The sequence below is a fragment of the Abramis brama genome (assembly GCF_963993115.1).
Source record: "Abramis brama genome assembly, chromosome: 7".
Classification (NCBI taxonomy): domain Eukaryota; kingdom Metazoa; phylum Chordata; class Actinopteri; order Cypriniformes; family Leuciscidae; genus Abramis; species Abramis brama.
Genome location: NC_139969.1, coordinates 11105845 through 11124529, shown reverse-complemented (window position 1 = coordinate 11124529; position 18685 = coordinate 11105845). Strand labels below are relative to the sequence as shown.

At 35.4% G+C, this 18685-nt stretch overlaps 1 protein-coding gene across 2 annotated transcripts in view; it reads right to left on the bottom strand.

Annotated features, from left to right (window-relative positions):
• esyt2a (extended synaptotagmin-like protein 2a) overlaps positions 1–18685 on the bottom strand; it is a 28162-nt gene that overhangs the window by 2110 nt on the left and 7367 nt on the right. Inside the window, exons 2-18 of one of the 2 annotated variants that reach the window (XM_084119286.1) lie at positions 17328–17369; positions 17068–17202; positions 16364–16440; positions 16204–16276; positions 14796–14885; positions 12583–12638; positions 11045–11165; positions 10784–10960; positions 10618–10700; positions 10156–10204; positions 9638–9727; positions 8970–9065; positions 6072–6134; positions 4667–4741; positions 4213–4299; positions 3923–4072; positions 523–911 (exon numbers count right to left, since the gene is read on the bottom strand). In XM_084119286.1, the coding sequence (XP_083975412.1) occupies positions 523–911; positions 3923–4072; positions 4213–4299; positions 4667–4741; positions 6072–6134; positions 8970–9065; positions 9638–9727; positions 10156–10204; positions 10618–10700; positions 10784–10960; positions 11045–11165; positions 12583–12638; positions 14796–14885; positions 16204–16276; positions 16364–16440; positions 17068–17202; positions 17328–17369 (1853 nt within the window). The remainder of the gene's footprint in view (positions 1–522; positions 912–3922; positions 4073–4212; positions 4300–4666; positions 4742–6071; positions 6135–8969; positions 9066–9637; positions 9728–10155; positions 10205–10617; positions 10701–10783; positions 10961–11044; positions 11166–12582; positions 12639–14795; positions 14886–16203; positions 16277–16363; positions 16441–17067; positions 17203–17327; positions 17370–18685) is intronic. The other variant, XM_084119287.1, reaches the window with a different exon arrangement.

Here is an 18685-nt window from a genome sequence, read left to right as displayed (position 1 = left end):
ATTTTAGAGTATCAAGAGTATCAAAACGCCATTTATTATTTGAGTTTCGTGATGAAATGGACAGAATTTGAAATTTGAGACTTTTTTTCTTTTTAGAAGTAACAAAGCACAAAGCTCTGCGATTACTGGATGGGATGTTCGCTACAAATGTTTGGTGCAAGAGAAACTGCAGACCTGGCAACCCTGGCTTGATGTACGGGAGATTCATTGGGTCAATTAGAGCCTGCTTTAACGTCACTATTGTTTACAATGTTAATAATACGTTATTGTCACATTAACTTCGACAGCCCTAAATTCAACACAAGACATATTTTTTTCCACATACAGCATGAGTGACAGTCTGGCACGTTTTTCTGCCCCCTTTTGAATGACAGGATATAATCGGTCCTGATCATCGGCTGTTTTTAAACCATCGGCCAGTGGCCGATAGTGAAAGTAATTGCTTTCCTCGGCTGATACCGATTATTGGTCGATACATCTGTGCATTCCTAGTCAAAATATGTTAAAAATGTTAAAACATACTTCTGTAATAGTTGCATTGTCCTCTGGAGCTCCTGGGTGGTGCTGGGATTGGAGATGTCAGACGCTATGCTGGGTGTGGGCTCTTTGTGGTTCAGGTTTAGCAGAGAGCCAGAAATGGCCAGGTTAGACGTGCTCCGCCCTGATTTAGCCAGACGGCCAGGCGAGTCCTCCAATGGCCTGTTGTCCATTAGGTGTTCCACCCGTGGGGAGAGTGTTGGGGTGGGTTGGGTTTTGGATGTAGGGTTGGGCTGCTGGGCTTTGGATGCCGGGGTGGGCTCTGAAACATTGGGCCGATGAGGGGAGGGGTTGGGGGTCACGCTGGAGCTGGGACGGCGGATCTGAACCGCGGACGGCTGATCCGATGCAGCCAACTTATCCACAGAGAGAATCTGAAATTAAAAGAAAAAGGTAAGGAACCAAGGCATATCTGTATATGTTAAGATGGACCCTTGGAACAGGCCAAAGATCATTTGTTTATTTCTTTGACAGTCATGTTTAGCTTGCTCACTTGGTCTTGATTTTGAAACACAAAGTTTTGATTTTGTTTTTGGGGTCTACTAGAATAGGTTTTCATGTTTGAATGTTCAAAAAACACATATTTTACATTGTTGTAGCACCTCTCTTCCCATTCTGTCATTAGCGCTCTGTTTAGTTCTGGTTTCTATGAAGCCACTCCTTCCAAAAAGTGCAATGTGCTCTGATTGATCAACCTTTTCGAGCATGTTTAGGAAATGTCACACCCCTTACCATAGTCGCGAGTTTCAACACACTACTAATGCAACTCAACCAGGCCTTGCCCCTTTTTTTTTGCATATGCCTTGGGCTGGAATTTTTTATATGAGGAATATTGTGACGTACGTTCCCGGAAGAAAACTCAACACTACAATCGAGGAGTTTAGAGAGCTCAGAAACATTGCGCACTGATATAGAAAAATATATAGCTTAAACATAATATGTCTTCTTTAAGGCACTATTTTTGATTGAAGCTGCTTTGAGACAATATATATTGCTAAAAGTGTTATAAAAAGGAAGTCAAATTTTAGTAGGCTATAGTTTTAGCTGGTTTCATCAATGCTGTGGTCACTTCCAGTTTAGTTTTTATTGTATTTAATGGACATATTCCTAGTTCGTTCTGTCTTAATTTTAGTTTCAATTTAAGGTTTTAGTTGAGGAATAAACAGAACGTTGTAAAAGCAATTTACATGTAAAATATGCAAGACCTTTGAAGTGAAGATTTGCAAAAACCTGCTAGGTGAACTTTAAATACATTTTATGTACAATATATTTTAATTCTGCAGAATTCCTTTTTACTCCACCCATCAATTAACTCTTTCCCTGCCATTGACGGAAATTTCCGGCTTTCCATGTTTTCACTGTTACACGGTAGGGGGCGCTGTTACGCATCTTCCGAAAGAGTACTGAATCTGCTTTTCAAAAGACATGTGAATAAACATTATAAACAACCGACAGCATATGCAAGCAGATGCATATGTAAAATAACACGATAACCAACATTAAACAGCATATAAATCAAAACTGACTAATGTTACTGAATGAAATGTCGACGCAGGACGAGCTATAGGACTGTGCAAGCATTAGGGGTGTTGATGGACTCAATCTACTCCATCTATGTTTTGATCATCATTCTAAATCCGATCTGGATGTAGTTTTTGACAAAACCGAGTTTTTCTCAGCTTATTGCTCAAAATGTTACCAACAATAAAGAGTTGACAAAAAAGAATGCATTAAAGGTGCCTTGTGTCAAAAAAATACCAGAAAGGGGCAGTAAACCTCCAGAAAGTGAGTTGGTCTACTCTAGTCTAGAGTATGAATATGACATCTTCAAGCTACTCCCCTTCACCTTTACCAGTGAATATGTTCATATTCGTTTTGTTCATATTACATTTTTATTGTTAGTTTGAATTACATTAATTTGACAGACAGCATTCGCTGATGTTGACCAAGCTAGCGCCAACGTAGAGCTGCCAACTCTCACGCATTAACCGTGAGACACACGCAATTGACACTTTTCACACGCTCTCACACACACATCAATTTTCTCACGCACAGAAAAATCGCGAAGCAAAGAGGACACGGATACCGACAGACTAGACAGAGCAGGTTAGTTATGATATAAAAAAAAAATCTCAGCTCTCAGATTCTGTCACTTTTATTACGCAATTCAAACAATAAATACCGTTTTGGCGATTGTAAATGTTACACGACAGATCCCTAGCGCACGTGAACCGATCATCTCTACTAAGTTAGCTAATAGTAAAAAAAACACGAACACTGTTGAAAGATACAGTAGGCTACAACTTACCCAAAATGTATTCCTCATACATAATATCGACCAATCAGTGTTTTTTATCAGCATAAAGAGGTCACTAACACAGCTGGAGAACAATTATGTCAGATTTACCTCAGGAAAGCCATTTAATAAACATAATATAGGTCACGTAACGTTAGTTGGCAAGAAAAAAAGAGCTATAGAGATTGTGCTATATATGTGTACTATATTACAATACTATATTTATGTACGTCATATACGTTTATCGAACAGCCTTCGATACACTTCTATGTTAACTTCCCGAAAAAACTACACAAACATATAAAACAAACTTCTAACGAAATACTAACAGCATCTTACTTACCAATCCAAAAGAAATGTTGCAAGTTTGGAGTCGAACCTCATTTCTTTCATGTCCATTAGTTGTCTCCAGCGATGGAAAGCAGTGTTTACTCTGGTTCTGTTCCTTTTTTTATCAGATTTTATTTGAATGTAGTAGTGGGATGTACTTTCCACACGATTGACATCAGGTTCAAGTACGCACACAAGCTGAGCGAGTTATTCGTGTATTGCATGTTTGACTGGTGGTTATGTTGCCCGCATACCGCCTCCCATGGCCGAAACTGGTATTACGACACCTGTCGGGCCGTGGCTAGTAATGCTAATGCTAATTCAGGTTGATATCTCTGCAGCACTATAACTTGTCATTTTTTTAATGACATCATCGCCCTTATTACGGAATAAAATGGTTTTATTTTTTGCTTAAAAGCAGATGGGCTGTTCTTTCTTTTGATATATTGCATTGCATGTTCAGATATTCAAACAACAAAATATTATGGGGGCCATTACAATTTTGTAAAAATGATCAAAAATGCTGGCAGTGGCTAGCAATTTTTTTTTTTAAACGCTGGCGGGGAAAGAGTTAATTATATATTAATATTATATTATATTTAATATTTATGATCTTTATTTTTGTTATTTTTATTTCAGTTAGAGCTTGAACCATTGTTTTAGTTTTGTTTCTGTAAGTTTTCCTTTCTATTTCTTTCATACTTTCTATTAAATTATGTTATTTCAGTTAAAGAATATATGTGTGTGTGTGTGTGTTACCCTAAGTGCCATCTTCATCTTGAGTGTAGCGCCGGGTCCTGAGTTCTTGAGAGGGAATCGCTGACTGATAGTCATCTGATCCTCCTGCAGCAGTTTAGACAGAGGAAAAGAAAACGTCCCTAGGGAACACTCGTGTTTGTCATCCTTTACCTGCACACACACACACACGCACGCACACACGCACACACACACATACACAAACATCAGAATGTGCAAGACACATCTGTCTTGTAAGAATGGAAACTTCCAGACCTCATAACCCCATGTGTACGTGTCTGTTTGTGCTTTACCTCCACTTCAAGTTCTTGACTCTTTGGATTGTGGATCAGGAATGTGAAGGCTTCCTCCCAAACCGGCTCGTTGGTTTTAAATCGTGTCTATAATAACAAGGGAATGTCAAACATTTAACCATTGTGTTTTCACTTTTGTTAAATATTTAAAGGCTCTGATCCTGGAATTATTTTACCATACAAAGTCACAGTAAAATCTGACTTAAGCAACCTTGCAGCATCACCTTCTACAGCCAAATATTGTTATACAACGACAGCTAAACATCTCTCTACTGTTAAATATAATGCCAGTGTATTTATTTATTTATCTATTTTCATGCAAAGCCACTTCAATGAGCTTCAAACAATTTTTCATATTCAAATTTGCACATGTAAGAATAACACAATATGCACCTCTGAAATTAAAGACAGATAAAATAAAGAAGCAATGACTTGTGTGTGTCAGTGTGTTTACCTTGCTCTCAAAGGATTTGTGTCCCACAGTAAACTGGACTAATGGACTGGGCACACTGGTGACCTTTTTACCGGACTGGAGAATATACAAATGTTTATTAACATCCCTTCCACATTCAAGCACGTACCAATATACCATATCAAACTTAACCGCACATACTAAAGCAAAGATCAACAAACAAATAATGTGTCATCAAATATGTAACAATCTGGAATACATATTTACCTAATAATGATTTGAATTTATACTTAGTAAACATATCATATTTACTCCTGTCAAGGGAGTCTATATGAACCACACCTGTGGCTTGCTGTCAATTACTATAGACATTTAAGTTGAGGAATAAATATTTAATCTATGCGATTATTACACTATTCTGAAAGTATAACCATAACATTTAAACATTACTCCCCGGTTTCACAGACAAGGCTAAGTCCCAGACTAAAATGTTTGAGCTGTTTTAACTGAAAGCAACTTGCACAGACATATTTTAAAATATGTCAGTGCCATTGTTCAGCCTCAAGATGCACACCAGTAATGTTGTTTTCTAAGGCACATTAATAAAAGCTACGTAAATGTCCTAAATTAACTAAGGCCTAATCCTGGCTTAACCTAAACCCTGTCTGTGAAACCAGGCCAACATGTGTTAGCCTGAGACTGATTATAAAATTTAAGTAACATTTTTCGTATCAACAGTAAAATTCTTTTTTTTGTTGATAATTTAAAAATTATATATATATATATTTCTGGCTGGTCCAGCTAAAGTATTTGCCCACTCTGTTCGTTAAAAAGGGGAGAATTTAAAATCTGAGCAGTACATGTTAAGCGCTTTAAGAAAAATACAATAAGTTTATTTATTTTTTTACTTTTCATGTTTTCTTTTTGATTTTATAAACTGCAGGAAGAATCTAAATGATTGATTGTGGCAATCGACAGCATGCCATAGATGTGGTGGACATTGAATTTGGAAATATTTCATTAAAGGATGAAAATAATCCAAAATTCTCTTTTGAGAAATTTGGAATATTTTCCCTTATGAAAGGCATTTACTATATTAATATCAAGACTTGTTCTTAAGCATGGTCTTATATGTTGCATTTATGTAAGATCATGTGTGTATACATACGTTTGATTCATAAATTACTTGAATCAAATGCAATCAACTCAGAACTGTGAAAATGAGATTGGAAAGCTGGCTGAGGTTTACGCGAGAGAAAAAGCCTCGGTGGCATTCAGTTACTGTCTGAATTCAGTGCGTTTCAGACGCAGGTCTGCATGCAGTTAATCGAAGCACACGGACAGCACACGCTCTGCAGATCATCTTACATACAGTCACCTTGAGAGCTCTTTCTACATCTTTCTTTGTGTATGTGTGTGTAAATTGTGAGAAAACTGGTTGTGTTACCTTTTTTGCTTTATTGACCGTACCCTTCTTCAGACCTGCATTGTTGAATTCTAAAGGATTGCGCTTATTTCCCAAAGCAGAAAAGGACGAGACACACGCGCAAACAAATACAAACACAGGCAGGATTATTAGGAGGATTGCATGCAGTTAAATTCATAATTGCACAAAAACACACAGACACATTCATACACAACAGAATGAATGATGGTTACAGTATTAATGCATGGTTAACTTGATGAAAATGAGAAAAGAGGAGGCCTGAGAAACGGTCCTAGCAGAACACAGTTCAGATGTCAAGGACAGTGATGAAGAAAAAATGAAAGAGAAATATAGACAAGGCAATCCAAAGAGAATCAGTCCAACCCACACTTCACTGAAAATCAACCTGCAACAATTCTAATTGCAGAAACATGCAATACTACGTACAGGATGCCTTAATATACTTGAACGCTCTCACAGTGACAGATGAAGATGATAAAATGAGCCATGAGCCATTACAGCGACAATTATACAACAGTTATTTACGGTCCTCGAATTTGATTGGCCAAGCGAGCTGATGTTTTATAAAATATCACTGGAGCTTGCTTGCTGCTCAGCGACACACAACAGTGGACTCTGTTTGGAAAAATTGAACTAATTTGTTGTGCAAAGCTAGACAAAAAATTGTTTTTTGACAATATTGTCAAATTTGGTCTAAGTTGTTCAATATTACATTTCTTATAGAACTGTTGTATAAAAGCAATATCACACTCATTATCATTCTGTTATCTATGTCTGAATCACTGCCACTCTTGTTTGTGTGACATTACTTAATTCTTATGCATTTCAAAGTGAAGTGTAGAGTAAGAACTGTTTCAGTAACACTGTCTTTGTTACACGTTACATGTACTTACTACAGTAATAACAGTAAATTATGCATAATTACAAGCAGCTAATTACACTGTAACAAGGACATCTTAAAATAAAGTGCAACCCCTGCTTCATTCAACATGCTCCCAAATTTGACACTCTACCTTACACCCCCCAACACCTACACTACTGTTCAAAAGTTTAGAGTCTGTTAGATCTTTAATGTTTTTGAAAGAAGTCTCTTATCTCCACCAAGGTTAAAAAAACAGTAATATTGTGAAATATTATTACAATTTAAAATAACTATTTTCTATTTTAATATATTACAAAATGTAATTTATTCCTGTGATGCAAAGCTAAATTCTTAAGTGCCACATGATCCATCAGATCCTAATATGCTGATTTTGTGCTCAAGAAACTATTCTTATTATTAACAATGTTTTAAAAAAAGTTGTGCTGTTTATTTTTTCTGTAAACTGTGATACATTATTTCCCCCGAATCTCTGATGAATAGAACGCTTAAAAAAATTAAAATAGAAATCTTTTGAAACATTATAAATGTCTTTAATGTCCCTTTTGAACAACTCTTTCAAAAATAAAAAATCTTACTGACCCCAAACTTTTGAACTGTAGTGTATGTCAATGCAAAAGCTGTCTTACAGCCCTGCCCCAACCCATATCATTGCTGGAGTAACACAATCCCACTTGTACACCTGTTTATTATGGTTACTAACAAGATCATGACGTAATCACTGAGGCTACATTCACACAGTGAATGTTCGAGATTCACAAGCAAATTTACCAACGGGTGCGAGTCTCAAATTGTCCCGTAAATACAACAGCAGACAGGAATGGGTCGAATAATGCCTGTATGGACATGTCACTGAAGTTAATCTTTCTCTAACATAATTAATCCACAAATATTTTGTCTATTTTGAGATTATCAATATTGACCAATAACTACTTCATCCTCCTGTCAAATGTGGCCTCGTCGATTGAAACTAAAACCTTTCTGATTTCAAATCATTTGAAAGTGAATTCCGATAAAATGTATTTAGTAAATCATTTTAATTTCAGCAATTTTGTGCATGCCTCCTTTGTTATCATATGCTATTATCATGTCTGTGTGTGACTTCTTTTTTTGTTGTTGCATTTTTCTAATAATTTTTCATAATAGTATAATGGAGATGTGTATATATGATAATACAAACAGTGATCGGACAACCTGATTTCTAGATATCGGTATCATCATTGGTCAATAAAAAAAATCTATCAGCAATATGCCCATAACCACATCATAACCTCATTTAGCACCACAAACAGGGCTGGTAACCACATTCTGTAGCTGTGTAAACATAGTCAATAAGATTTCCATGAACTGCCTCTGACACTCTATATTCAAATGCCCTCTTTAAAGGAAAAAGTACACCTTTGAACTGGAAAAACAACTGCACACAAAAAAATGGCAGCATTAACACCTCTAATGCAGAGACTATTTATATCTATGCAAAATGCAGACAGGGCCTCTCTAAACACTAGCATGCTGACGGGAGGAACCACGACATAAACAAATACAAACAAAGCAGTCCGTAGAGTTCGAACAGCATTACAGGAAGATTTTACATGCGAAAGGGAAGTTGAGATGAAACTATGAAACATTTGTAAATGAAGTAACCAGCTGTTAATGCACTAAATGCAGGTGAGATGCAAGCAGAACAATCTAATGGAAATGCAGCAGTGACTCACAAACATTGTCCTGTAGAGGGCAGAAGTGTTCTCACAGAACACCAGCCCAGCAGAGCGGCGCTCTCTCAGACACCCACTGCCCACGTACCCCTCAAAAACACTCTTCACCCCGAACGACAGGAAACCAGAGCAGGGCAACAGAAAGAAATAGAGGATGAAAGAAGAAAAGGCAAAGTGTAGTAGGAGAAGTAATGTCAGATGAAATACGGAAGGTGGAGAATTGAGAAATAAGGAAGCAAGAAAGAAAGCAAGTGTGTGTGTGTGTGTGTGTGTGTGTGTGTGTGTGTGTGTGTTAATACTCACTGGCAGATTTTTGGCTGAGTCCAGGAGCACCAGCAGTAATGCTGATGACAGTCCATCATTGGCCTGCCCTTTATCTGCTTTAATGCTGCTTAAAACCTGAAAAGCAACACATACAACTTTTATCAGCATTGTGGGGATCTTCCTCTAAAAAAAGACTAAATAATGTCTAATTTTACATGCCTAAATAATGTCTAATTTTACATGCAATTAGGTGCATCCCTATAACTATATTTACTAAGATTTTAACACTACTGTTTCGGCTACCAAAAATCTTAGGCCGAATCAGTGACCGAAACAAATGTTTAATTCGCAGTTCTCCGACGGCATGTTCTGACTGTGTTTAGCATCTATTGATAATAATAAGAATTGTTTAAGCACCTAATCAGCATATTATAATGCTTTCTGAAGGATCATGTGACACTGAAGACCGGAATAATAATGCTGAAAACTCAACCATTTTAAATTATATTAAAATTGTTACTTTAAACGTAATAATATTTCACAATATTACGGTTTCTGCTTTATTTTTATTGAAAGACTTTCAAAAACATACAAAAAAATTCAACCCAACCCAAATTTTGATTTTGTTATTTGATCAGTTAAGTCTGAATTGTTAACAGAAGTCATATCATATCACTATGTTGTGTTTAAGGGGAGTGTTATGTTACCTCATCGAGTTTATCAGGTGTAGGGAGAAGAGAAAGCCATTCAATCTTCAGGTGAAGCTTCCCTTTAGCGATTTCATCAAGTACAAACCACTGCACACAAACACAAGTCAGGGGATTTATTATATTAATAATATAATAGGTTTATTACACAAGTTTAAAACTTTATAAAAATCATTTATTCAAGGGATAGCTCACTCAAAAATGTATATTCTGTTGTCATTTACTCATCCTATGAACCACATTTATGATACTTTTATGGTATTTTTGTAATATTGTCAGTTTCATTATATGGAAAATAGTGGCCAGGACATTCTTCAAAACATTTACTTTTTGTGCTTCACAGAAGAGAAAGAGAAAGTCATATAGGTTTGGAACATCAAGCTGAGTAAATAATGCTAAGTTACATTTTTTGAGTGAACTACTAATTTAAGCAGTTTTTCTGTACAAACTTTAACTCAGATATTTAAAAACCAAGCTGAACAGATCTAAGACCAAAATGAGACAAAAAAAATGTGTACCTCATCTACTGTCTGTTCCTTCTGTAGTTCATCTACGTCGAGAGTAAGACTAAAGAATACAGGAGGAGAAACATCAGATTAACACACACACACACACAATGGGTTTCTATGTTTTATGAGGACTTTCTATAGACATAATGATTTTTATACTCTACAAACTGTATATTCTATCCTCTGACCCTAACCCTACCACCTAAACCTAACTATCACAGAAAACTTTCTGCATTATTACATTTTCAAAATAACATAATTTAGTGTGATTCATAAGCTGTTTTCCTCATGGGGACCAAAAATGTCCCCACAAGGTCAAAGATTTCTGTTATTTCTATCCTTGTGGGGACAACATGTAGGGAATAGCTGAACCACAGACACACACAGACCCTGAAAATCTTTATGCTGGGATTCTGAAGTATGACTTCTTGTGATTATTTGATGATTGATTAGATCAATCACAGCCATTACCTTCCCAGAAAATCATCCTTATCTGTGTCCTCATCATACAGCTCTATCTCCAAATTCTGTCCTGATTGATCGTACACAAATGCCTAAAACACACACATAAACACCTCAGTTAGCAATTCAAAACATGTCAGTGACAGACACACTTGCTCACAAATCAGCCCCTTACCTCATATACTTCATTCCATTTAGGGTTTAACGACTCTTTGATGACTTTGGATCTGAAGAGCTGATTACCGATTTGAAGGACCCCATACGGGTCCGACTTTCCTTTTATCATACCACCCAGAAACGTGTCCTTCCCCACCACGTCCTGTGCTTCCAGAAAGTGAATCCGCAGAACGCCCTACACCAAACACACACGCATTATATGATAGAAATATTATCAGTACACATGTATGTGAAGCGTGTATATGTGTGTGCGTGTCACCTTTGGCATAGGGAAGCGGAGTCTGGAAAGCTGTGCATCATTTACAAGTGGAATAGTGATTTTGTTTGGCAGCACAAGAAAACTGTATATGATATCCTGAATAATACTGTCACACAGACCACTGTAAGAGAGAGATAATAAAAAAAAAATAATACATTTATAAAAACAAACTAGTCAAATGCGTTAAATTCAGTCTTCCATCCACCCATCAATAAATAAATACAGCTTATGAACCATTATTTTCCAAAGATTTTTTGAAGGGCTATTATAGATCAGAAGTTGTATGGACCACTTTTATTATACTTTTTTTGGTACTTTATTATTTGATAACCGTAATTAACATCTACTTTTTTTAATCACTGTATAGTAAACAGCCAAAAGTTCTGGCTGCTACTGTAAGTAACAACAACTGTGTTCCACCAAAACAACTGGAGTAAACCAGGCAGTGGTTCCAGGGAGCCTCAGTAAACATCCACGAGTGTTGAGGATGACTTAAAACTACTTAAATGAATACATTATTAATAATAAAATGTATGTTAATATTAATGAATATATTAAAATGTTCCAGCTTAATTGAAATGCTAAAGAAAATACATACAATCATGTATATGTATATGTATATATATATATATATATATATATATTAACACACACTGTATATATACACAGTATATGTGTGTGTGTACGTTAAAGTTCCATAACGCTTCCTCCATCCTCCCCCAGCAGTTCTCCATTAGTAGCATTGTCATTTATAGTCATTGAAACCTCTTACGTCCCCAGTATGTTAGGTTGTATGACTCTATCTATAGCATTATTTTTCAATTAATTTGCATTACTTGAACATTCATCTTCATTGAACTTCATTTGAGAGTGATCAAAGAATTCAGATTGATTTCAGCTCAGATGTCTGAGCAGTAGAGAGCATGACATATGACTCTTCTTTAAGGGTGTGTGTGTGTGTGTGTGAGAGAGAGAAAGAGAGGGAAAAATATAACAAAAGACAAGATCTCATTCCCCACGCCTAAACCACACCAGCTCCACCTATAATATGACTATAAAAGGAGAGAGAGAGAGTGAGAGAGAGAGAGGGAGAGGGAGAGGGAGAGGGAGAGGGAGAGGGAGAGGGAGAGGGAGAGAGAGTGAGAGAGAGAGAGAAAGGGAGAGAGGGAGAGGGAGAGAGACTCTCTGGAAAAACACATTAAACTCTCCATTTGGACACACACGTTGATGGTAGGGGATCCTTTAAGATAAACAGATTATTAAAAGACCCCATCATCACCATCACAATTGGGTGTAACCTCTGATGTGGTTTTACAGGAAGAGCCGCATTTCTGAGACTAGAGTAAGCGTGCATAATGTTTGTGTGAGAGCCTGTTATCTGTGTCACCTCAAAATACAAAATAGGTCATGTGACAGCATGTGTGTGTTTCAAAGGGAGGCTGACTGATCCACTTTCCAGTTTCATGAAACTAAAATAATAACATTATGACTACATTATATATAATGCATGTGTGTGATGGCTGACATGTGTCACTCACTTTATTCCAGGAATGTCCAGCATATTTGTAAGACCCGTCCAGTTTATATCCAGAAACTGAGAGGGTTAAAGCCACATTTAACATTGTTTAATACATTATGGTTGTAGATGCAAATGCCTGTGTTTGTTTCCTATAACATATATCCTTTATCTTTCACAGCAGTAACAAGGCCATTGAACTGATATATAATGTTAATATAACAGTAAAAATGAAAAAACAAAGGAAAAATGCTTCCGGAACCAAGACTGCTGAAAAAGTGTGCAGTCAAAAAATTCTTCAGTAAAGAGTTTCAAGCCATGAACCAAACCAAAAAACGTTGTTTTTTTAAAGCAAAAAAGTATTTGAAAATAGGAAAAAGGATGTATATGTATTTTATGAAGGATATAAATTATTATATCCAGTCTTCAGTGTCTCAATATCCTTCAGAAATATTTGTAATATGCTGATTTGGTGTATTAATATCTTAGTAGAAAAAATGTTGTTCTGCTTAATATTTTTGGAAACCGTGATATATATATATATATATATCACGTATATATATATATATACAGTGCAATGCATAAGTGAATACACCCATGCTAAAGTTGACTAAAAAGAGGAATAAAAAATCATATTTTGGAAATTGAACTTAATGCCTTAATTTAAAAAATTAGGAAAAATCCAACCTTTAAGGACACCAATTTTCTTTGTGAATGAATAATGTATCGTAAATAAATAAATGTTCTTCCTTAAAATACATGGTGCATAAGTGAGTACACCCCTATGTTAAATTCCCATAGAGGCAGGCAGATTTTTATTTTTAAGTATTTTTTAAATTAGGATACTATGCATCCTGATAAAGTTCCCTTGGCCTTTGGAATTAAAATAGCCCCACATCATCACATAGCCTTCACCATACCTAGAGATTGGCATGATTTTATTTCAGTTAGCCTAAAAGCTAGTTTGATTTGCATTGAGAGATGATCTTATGGAAAGTACCCCATGCCAATCTCTAGGTATGGTGAAGGCTATGTGATGATGTGGGGCTATTTTAATTCCAAAGGCCAAGGGAACTTTATCAGGATGCATAGTATCCTAATTTAAAAAAAAAAAAAAAACTTAAAAATAAAAATCTGCCTGCCTCTATGGGAATTTAACATAGGGGTGTACTCACTTATGCACCATGTATTTTAAGGAAGAACATTTATTTATTTACGATACATTATTCATTCACAAAGAAAATTGGTGTCCTTAAAGGTTGGATTTTTCCTAATTTTTTAAATTAAGGCATTAAGTTCAATTTCCAAAATATGATTTTTTATTCCTCTTTTTAGTCAACTTTAGCATGGGTGTATTCACTTATGCATTGCACTGTATATATATATATATATATATATATATATATATATATATATATATATATATATATATATATATATATATATATATATTGGATTCCTCAAGAGAACAGCATTTATTTGCATCCTTCCTGAATAAAAGGATTCATTTCTTTTTTTGGATCAAGACTTCCAGGTAAATTATAAAAATAATAAAATCGTACTGACCCCAAACTTTTGAGCGATAGTGTGCAAATACATAGGAAGTCCGAGAGTGTAGGAAAGCAAACTCAGTTACACCCATTCAGTTCCAAACAGAGAATTACTGTTAACATTTAGAATCATGAATCTTGATTGCTTTTTTTAAAATACTTTTTTTGCTTCAAATTAAATGTTGTAATGTTGGTTTTGTTGATTTGGTCCAAAGATTGAACCCTAACCTGATTGGTTTTTAATTGAAAGTTGGTGGGCACTGGCAGTTAGTGTTGAGTTTGATGCAGAAACCAAAACTTTCTCTTAATGTTTAAGATACTGATATTAAAGATAGAGAAGTAAAGTGTCCAATAGATCAATATTCTGGATCAAGACTTCCAGGAAATGAACAGCTGAGAATGAGATGAACGAGGAATAGATTTCGATATTTCTTAATAGTTTCTGCAGAGCAGGTCAGTGCAGTGTTCGGAGTCTAATAAAAAAAACTTTAGTGGAGTAACAAGGGTGCGGGTTATTATTAAATAACAGGCACATTCTCATCATTCTTTATATTGTATGATCATCTAATGTAATATGTCAAGTATGTAGTATAAAAGAATCAGATACAAAGACACAATGAAAGCAAGTTTTTCTGCAATATGTGTGTGTGTGTGTGTGTGTGTGTGTACATGGTGGTTAACGTACGGGTTTCTGGAGGAAGAACACAGACAGGGCACCAATCAGAGGCATGTCTCCTAGCAACGGGTCCATGACGACCCTCAACACCCCATTAAGCTACACATACAAACAACAAACAAATAAATGGTGAGCAAAAAAAATGTAGCAGTACAAAATATCATTTTATAATATTTTGCATAATTAATCTGACATTTAAAGGCACAGTATGCAAGTGTCGCCGCTAGAGCTTGCTTATTCAAAACAAAAACAACATTTTTTTATGCTTATATGCCATAGTCGGCCGCTGCAGCTTCTTTCGTTATGTTGTTTATGTCTATTTCAATTAAAGTTACGTTTAATGTTAGCCGGTTCCTGCCTCCTCCTTCCCTAAAATCATATTATTTTATTTCATTCTAATAAAATAGCCACGAGGGCTGAATTACTACTCAGTTTATTCTACAAATTAAAATTGTGGGGTAACGCAACACTGTTTTACTTGGTCAAAACAATCATACTAAATACATTTGAGTATGTTGAAAGTTATGTTAACGTTCGCTTGGTGGCTGCTGGTATGAGACACTTGTTGCACACTGCAGTAAGCCAGTTCGATATTAGAATATCATATTAATAAAAGCCGGATCGCTTGTGTTGCTAAATGGCATGTAATTCATTTTAAAATATATTGTATGGTGGAGAAAATGCTTTATTACTGTTATTACAAATAAAGCTCTTTCTGATTATGCTATGTTAGCCACTTGACAAAATGGTGTAGTCTGATTTACTTTTTGGTACAAACATGTTACTTAACGGTAACTCAAGTAAACAAGAGATTCCAACAATAAGACTAACAATGTTGAGCTATGTAACACAGATTAGTTTTCTAATTCTAATGCATTCAAATGTATAACACTGTGCTAGTGGTTTTTGGATATTTTAAATTAAAAAATCTTACATATTGTGCCTTTAATCAAATTTTTTACTAATAAAAAGGAAGAATGAAAGTGAGAAATGTTGGATTTCAAACTTTCTGGCATGTGCACTACAGCTGAATGTGTTGCAACATATGCATTAACCACTAGGCATTTTAATAAAAAGAATTATCGGAGTGATCCTACTCAGGTCATTTCCTGATACCACCACCCCTCCTCTCCGTATCGTTTCCTGTAACATCTCCACTATCCTCTCCAGTTAAAGGCAAACGGCTCATAAATAATTAAAAAACTTTTGCTTGCAGATATAAGAAGAGACTACCATTATCTCTAATGCCTGACTCTAATCTACGAGAGAAAATAAGCTCTTCTGACACGAAGTTCAAAAGGCTCATGTGTGGTTGCCCTTATTGTTACCAGGGTAATGGGGACCTACTCAAATGTAAGCAACTTATGCAAGCATCACACAAACAGGCATGTGTCACACAATTGTGTCTCTGTCTTACCTGTATGCTCTTGATTCCTGCACGGCAGTAGTATTTCTTAATGTCCACATCAATTTCAGTGTTTCCGACAAAACTAATAAAAAAATAAAAAATAAATAAAAAAAGTTTCAAAAATGCCCATTAATGAGTCCCAGTGGTTAACTGTGTCTATGTACTTTACCTGATCTGTAGGTCCATAATAATCTGTCGTTTATCCACATTCTCTGTATAAACTTTCACTCCATCCACCCTGAGAGGCTGCAGACAAACAAAAACGTATTATATTTTGAGTGTAAGAAAAACGTGTGTGTGGGTTTACAAAGCTGTACTACGGGACAAATGTTGAGTATGTTAAATATGAAGTTAAATATGATTAAACCTTCCTTTGTGGATGTCCTTAAAGGTACAAACAATTTATATATTTATATATATATATATATATATATATATATATATATATATATATATATATTTTTTTTTTTTTTTTTTATCTTATTTGTTTTTTGTTTTTTTTGCCAAAGGTTTCATTTTAGGGGTAAATTTAGGGTTTGAGTTGATCTGTAGCAATTATAAATAGCTTTATATAACACAACAGAAGTCTTTGGCATGTCCTCAAAGATAAAAACCGATACAAAAGTTATTTGTGCTATTTATAATAAATAAATATATTAATACAGTATAGTTAATACATTACACTAATTTAGATATAATTAAACCATCATAATATAATTTAATAATAATATAATGTGCTTTTTTAAATTTATTTTTAATGTTTTTATGGGCATTTTTTCAATGCAAAACGTTTTCTTTCAGGGAAAGGTTTAGGGTTTGAGTTGTGGTATGTCCTAATTAAGATAGCTAGGTAAACATGTGCATGTACTGTACCTTGTCCCCCATGTCTATTTTGGAGAAGGTGAAAGTACTAAGGTGCGCATTGGCCCCCTGCACTGCTGGTTCAATGGTCTCTCTGAAGATTTTATCTACAAACTGACAAATATATGGCCACATCTGATGCACAGTCTGTGAAAAGAAAAGAGAAAGAGAGAGAGAGAGTTAATACTCTTGAGGAGACATTTCTGGGTTATCCTAGATGCAGATCTATATTTATGAAACCATCCCAGCACACACACACACACACACAGTACCTTGTTGAGCCACTCCACTCTCTCCACGTCTGGAAAATGAACCTGAAACAGAAAACCGATTGAATAATCAGAATGTTTTATTTTATTTGAATGGCAGATTTATACACATTCAGTCTCATTTGTCACAGCACATCATCAGCTGACAGTAGCACACATCACAGCTATTAAAATAGTTATAAATATTTTCATTCTTTATTTTTTTAATAATGACACATTGAGTCTTCAACTGTCAAGCGTATAGGGAAAGATGCATTGGTTCATGATTTCATTTTTATACCGGTTTTGCTTGCTACTTGAGGTTTGTCACTCAATGGACTTTATTAAGGGTAGACACAATATTTAATTTGATGCAACTGAATGTAAGGCTGTGAGGGATAGTACAATCTGCTTCAATTAAATACGTTATCAAAAGATGTTTTAATCTTAGGTTGGCCACATTAGAGAGGAAAGGTATTGTGGAGACGGAAAGAATCAAATCACTGCAACACCACAGCTCACTGCTAGGCCATGGCTCACAACTTGAATGAACTAGTATTATTCTGATTACTCATCATATCCATTACTCATTACAAGACCACATTATAATAACATGATGTGGCTGTTAAACTGGAACATTTTGTTACATTGCTGAAGACTAGCAAATTAAAGTTGCCAACAGAACATGATCTCTCAGTCTCTGTCTCCCACTCTCATAGAGAGCGATCGATGCAATTAGAAAATCTCATTTAAAACAAAAAAATATATACTTTTTCATTAAAATACATAATTTTCATGATGGTCCAGTTGGAGGTTCTTGACCATCTGCGTTCTTCCACAGATGCTGACCTACAGGATGACACTTATGTGCTCCTTTAAAGGATCAGTCATGAGTAATTGGATTTAATCGCTCTAAAGAGTTACTCACTTACTAATTCAGCAAAAGTGGTTCTTCACTAAACCTATTTAAATTAAATACATTTTACATTGGATGAACAGAATGCTACTAATCCCGATCTGAATTCTGACGTGATGCAGCCTGACTCATAACCTTACACTGTTCGTTCATTAGCCGGAGGAGGACTGGTCCCCCGACTGAGCCTGTTTTTTCCAAGGTTTTTTTCTCTGTTCTGTAACCAGATGGAGTTTGGGTTTCTTGCCACTGTTTTTGCAGAACTGATTTATAGATTAAATTAACTAATTTAATAATTTATGATCTTTACAACAGAACTGAATCGACATTGAACTGACTTTAGCTGAAAAAAAGCCGAAATGCATCATTTTCCTGTTATCACACTAAAGCTGCTTTGAAACAATCTGTACTGTATACAGCGCCATATAAATAAAGGTGACTTTTAACATTACTGAACGGTAAAATTAAA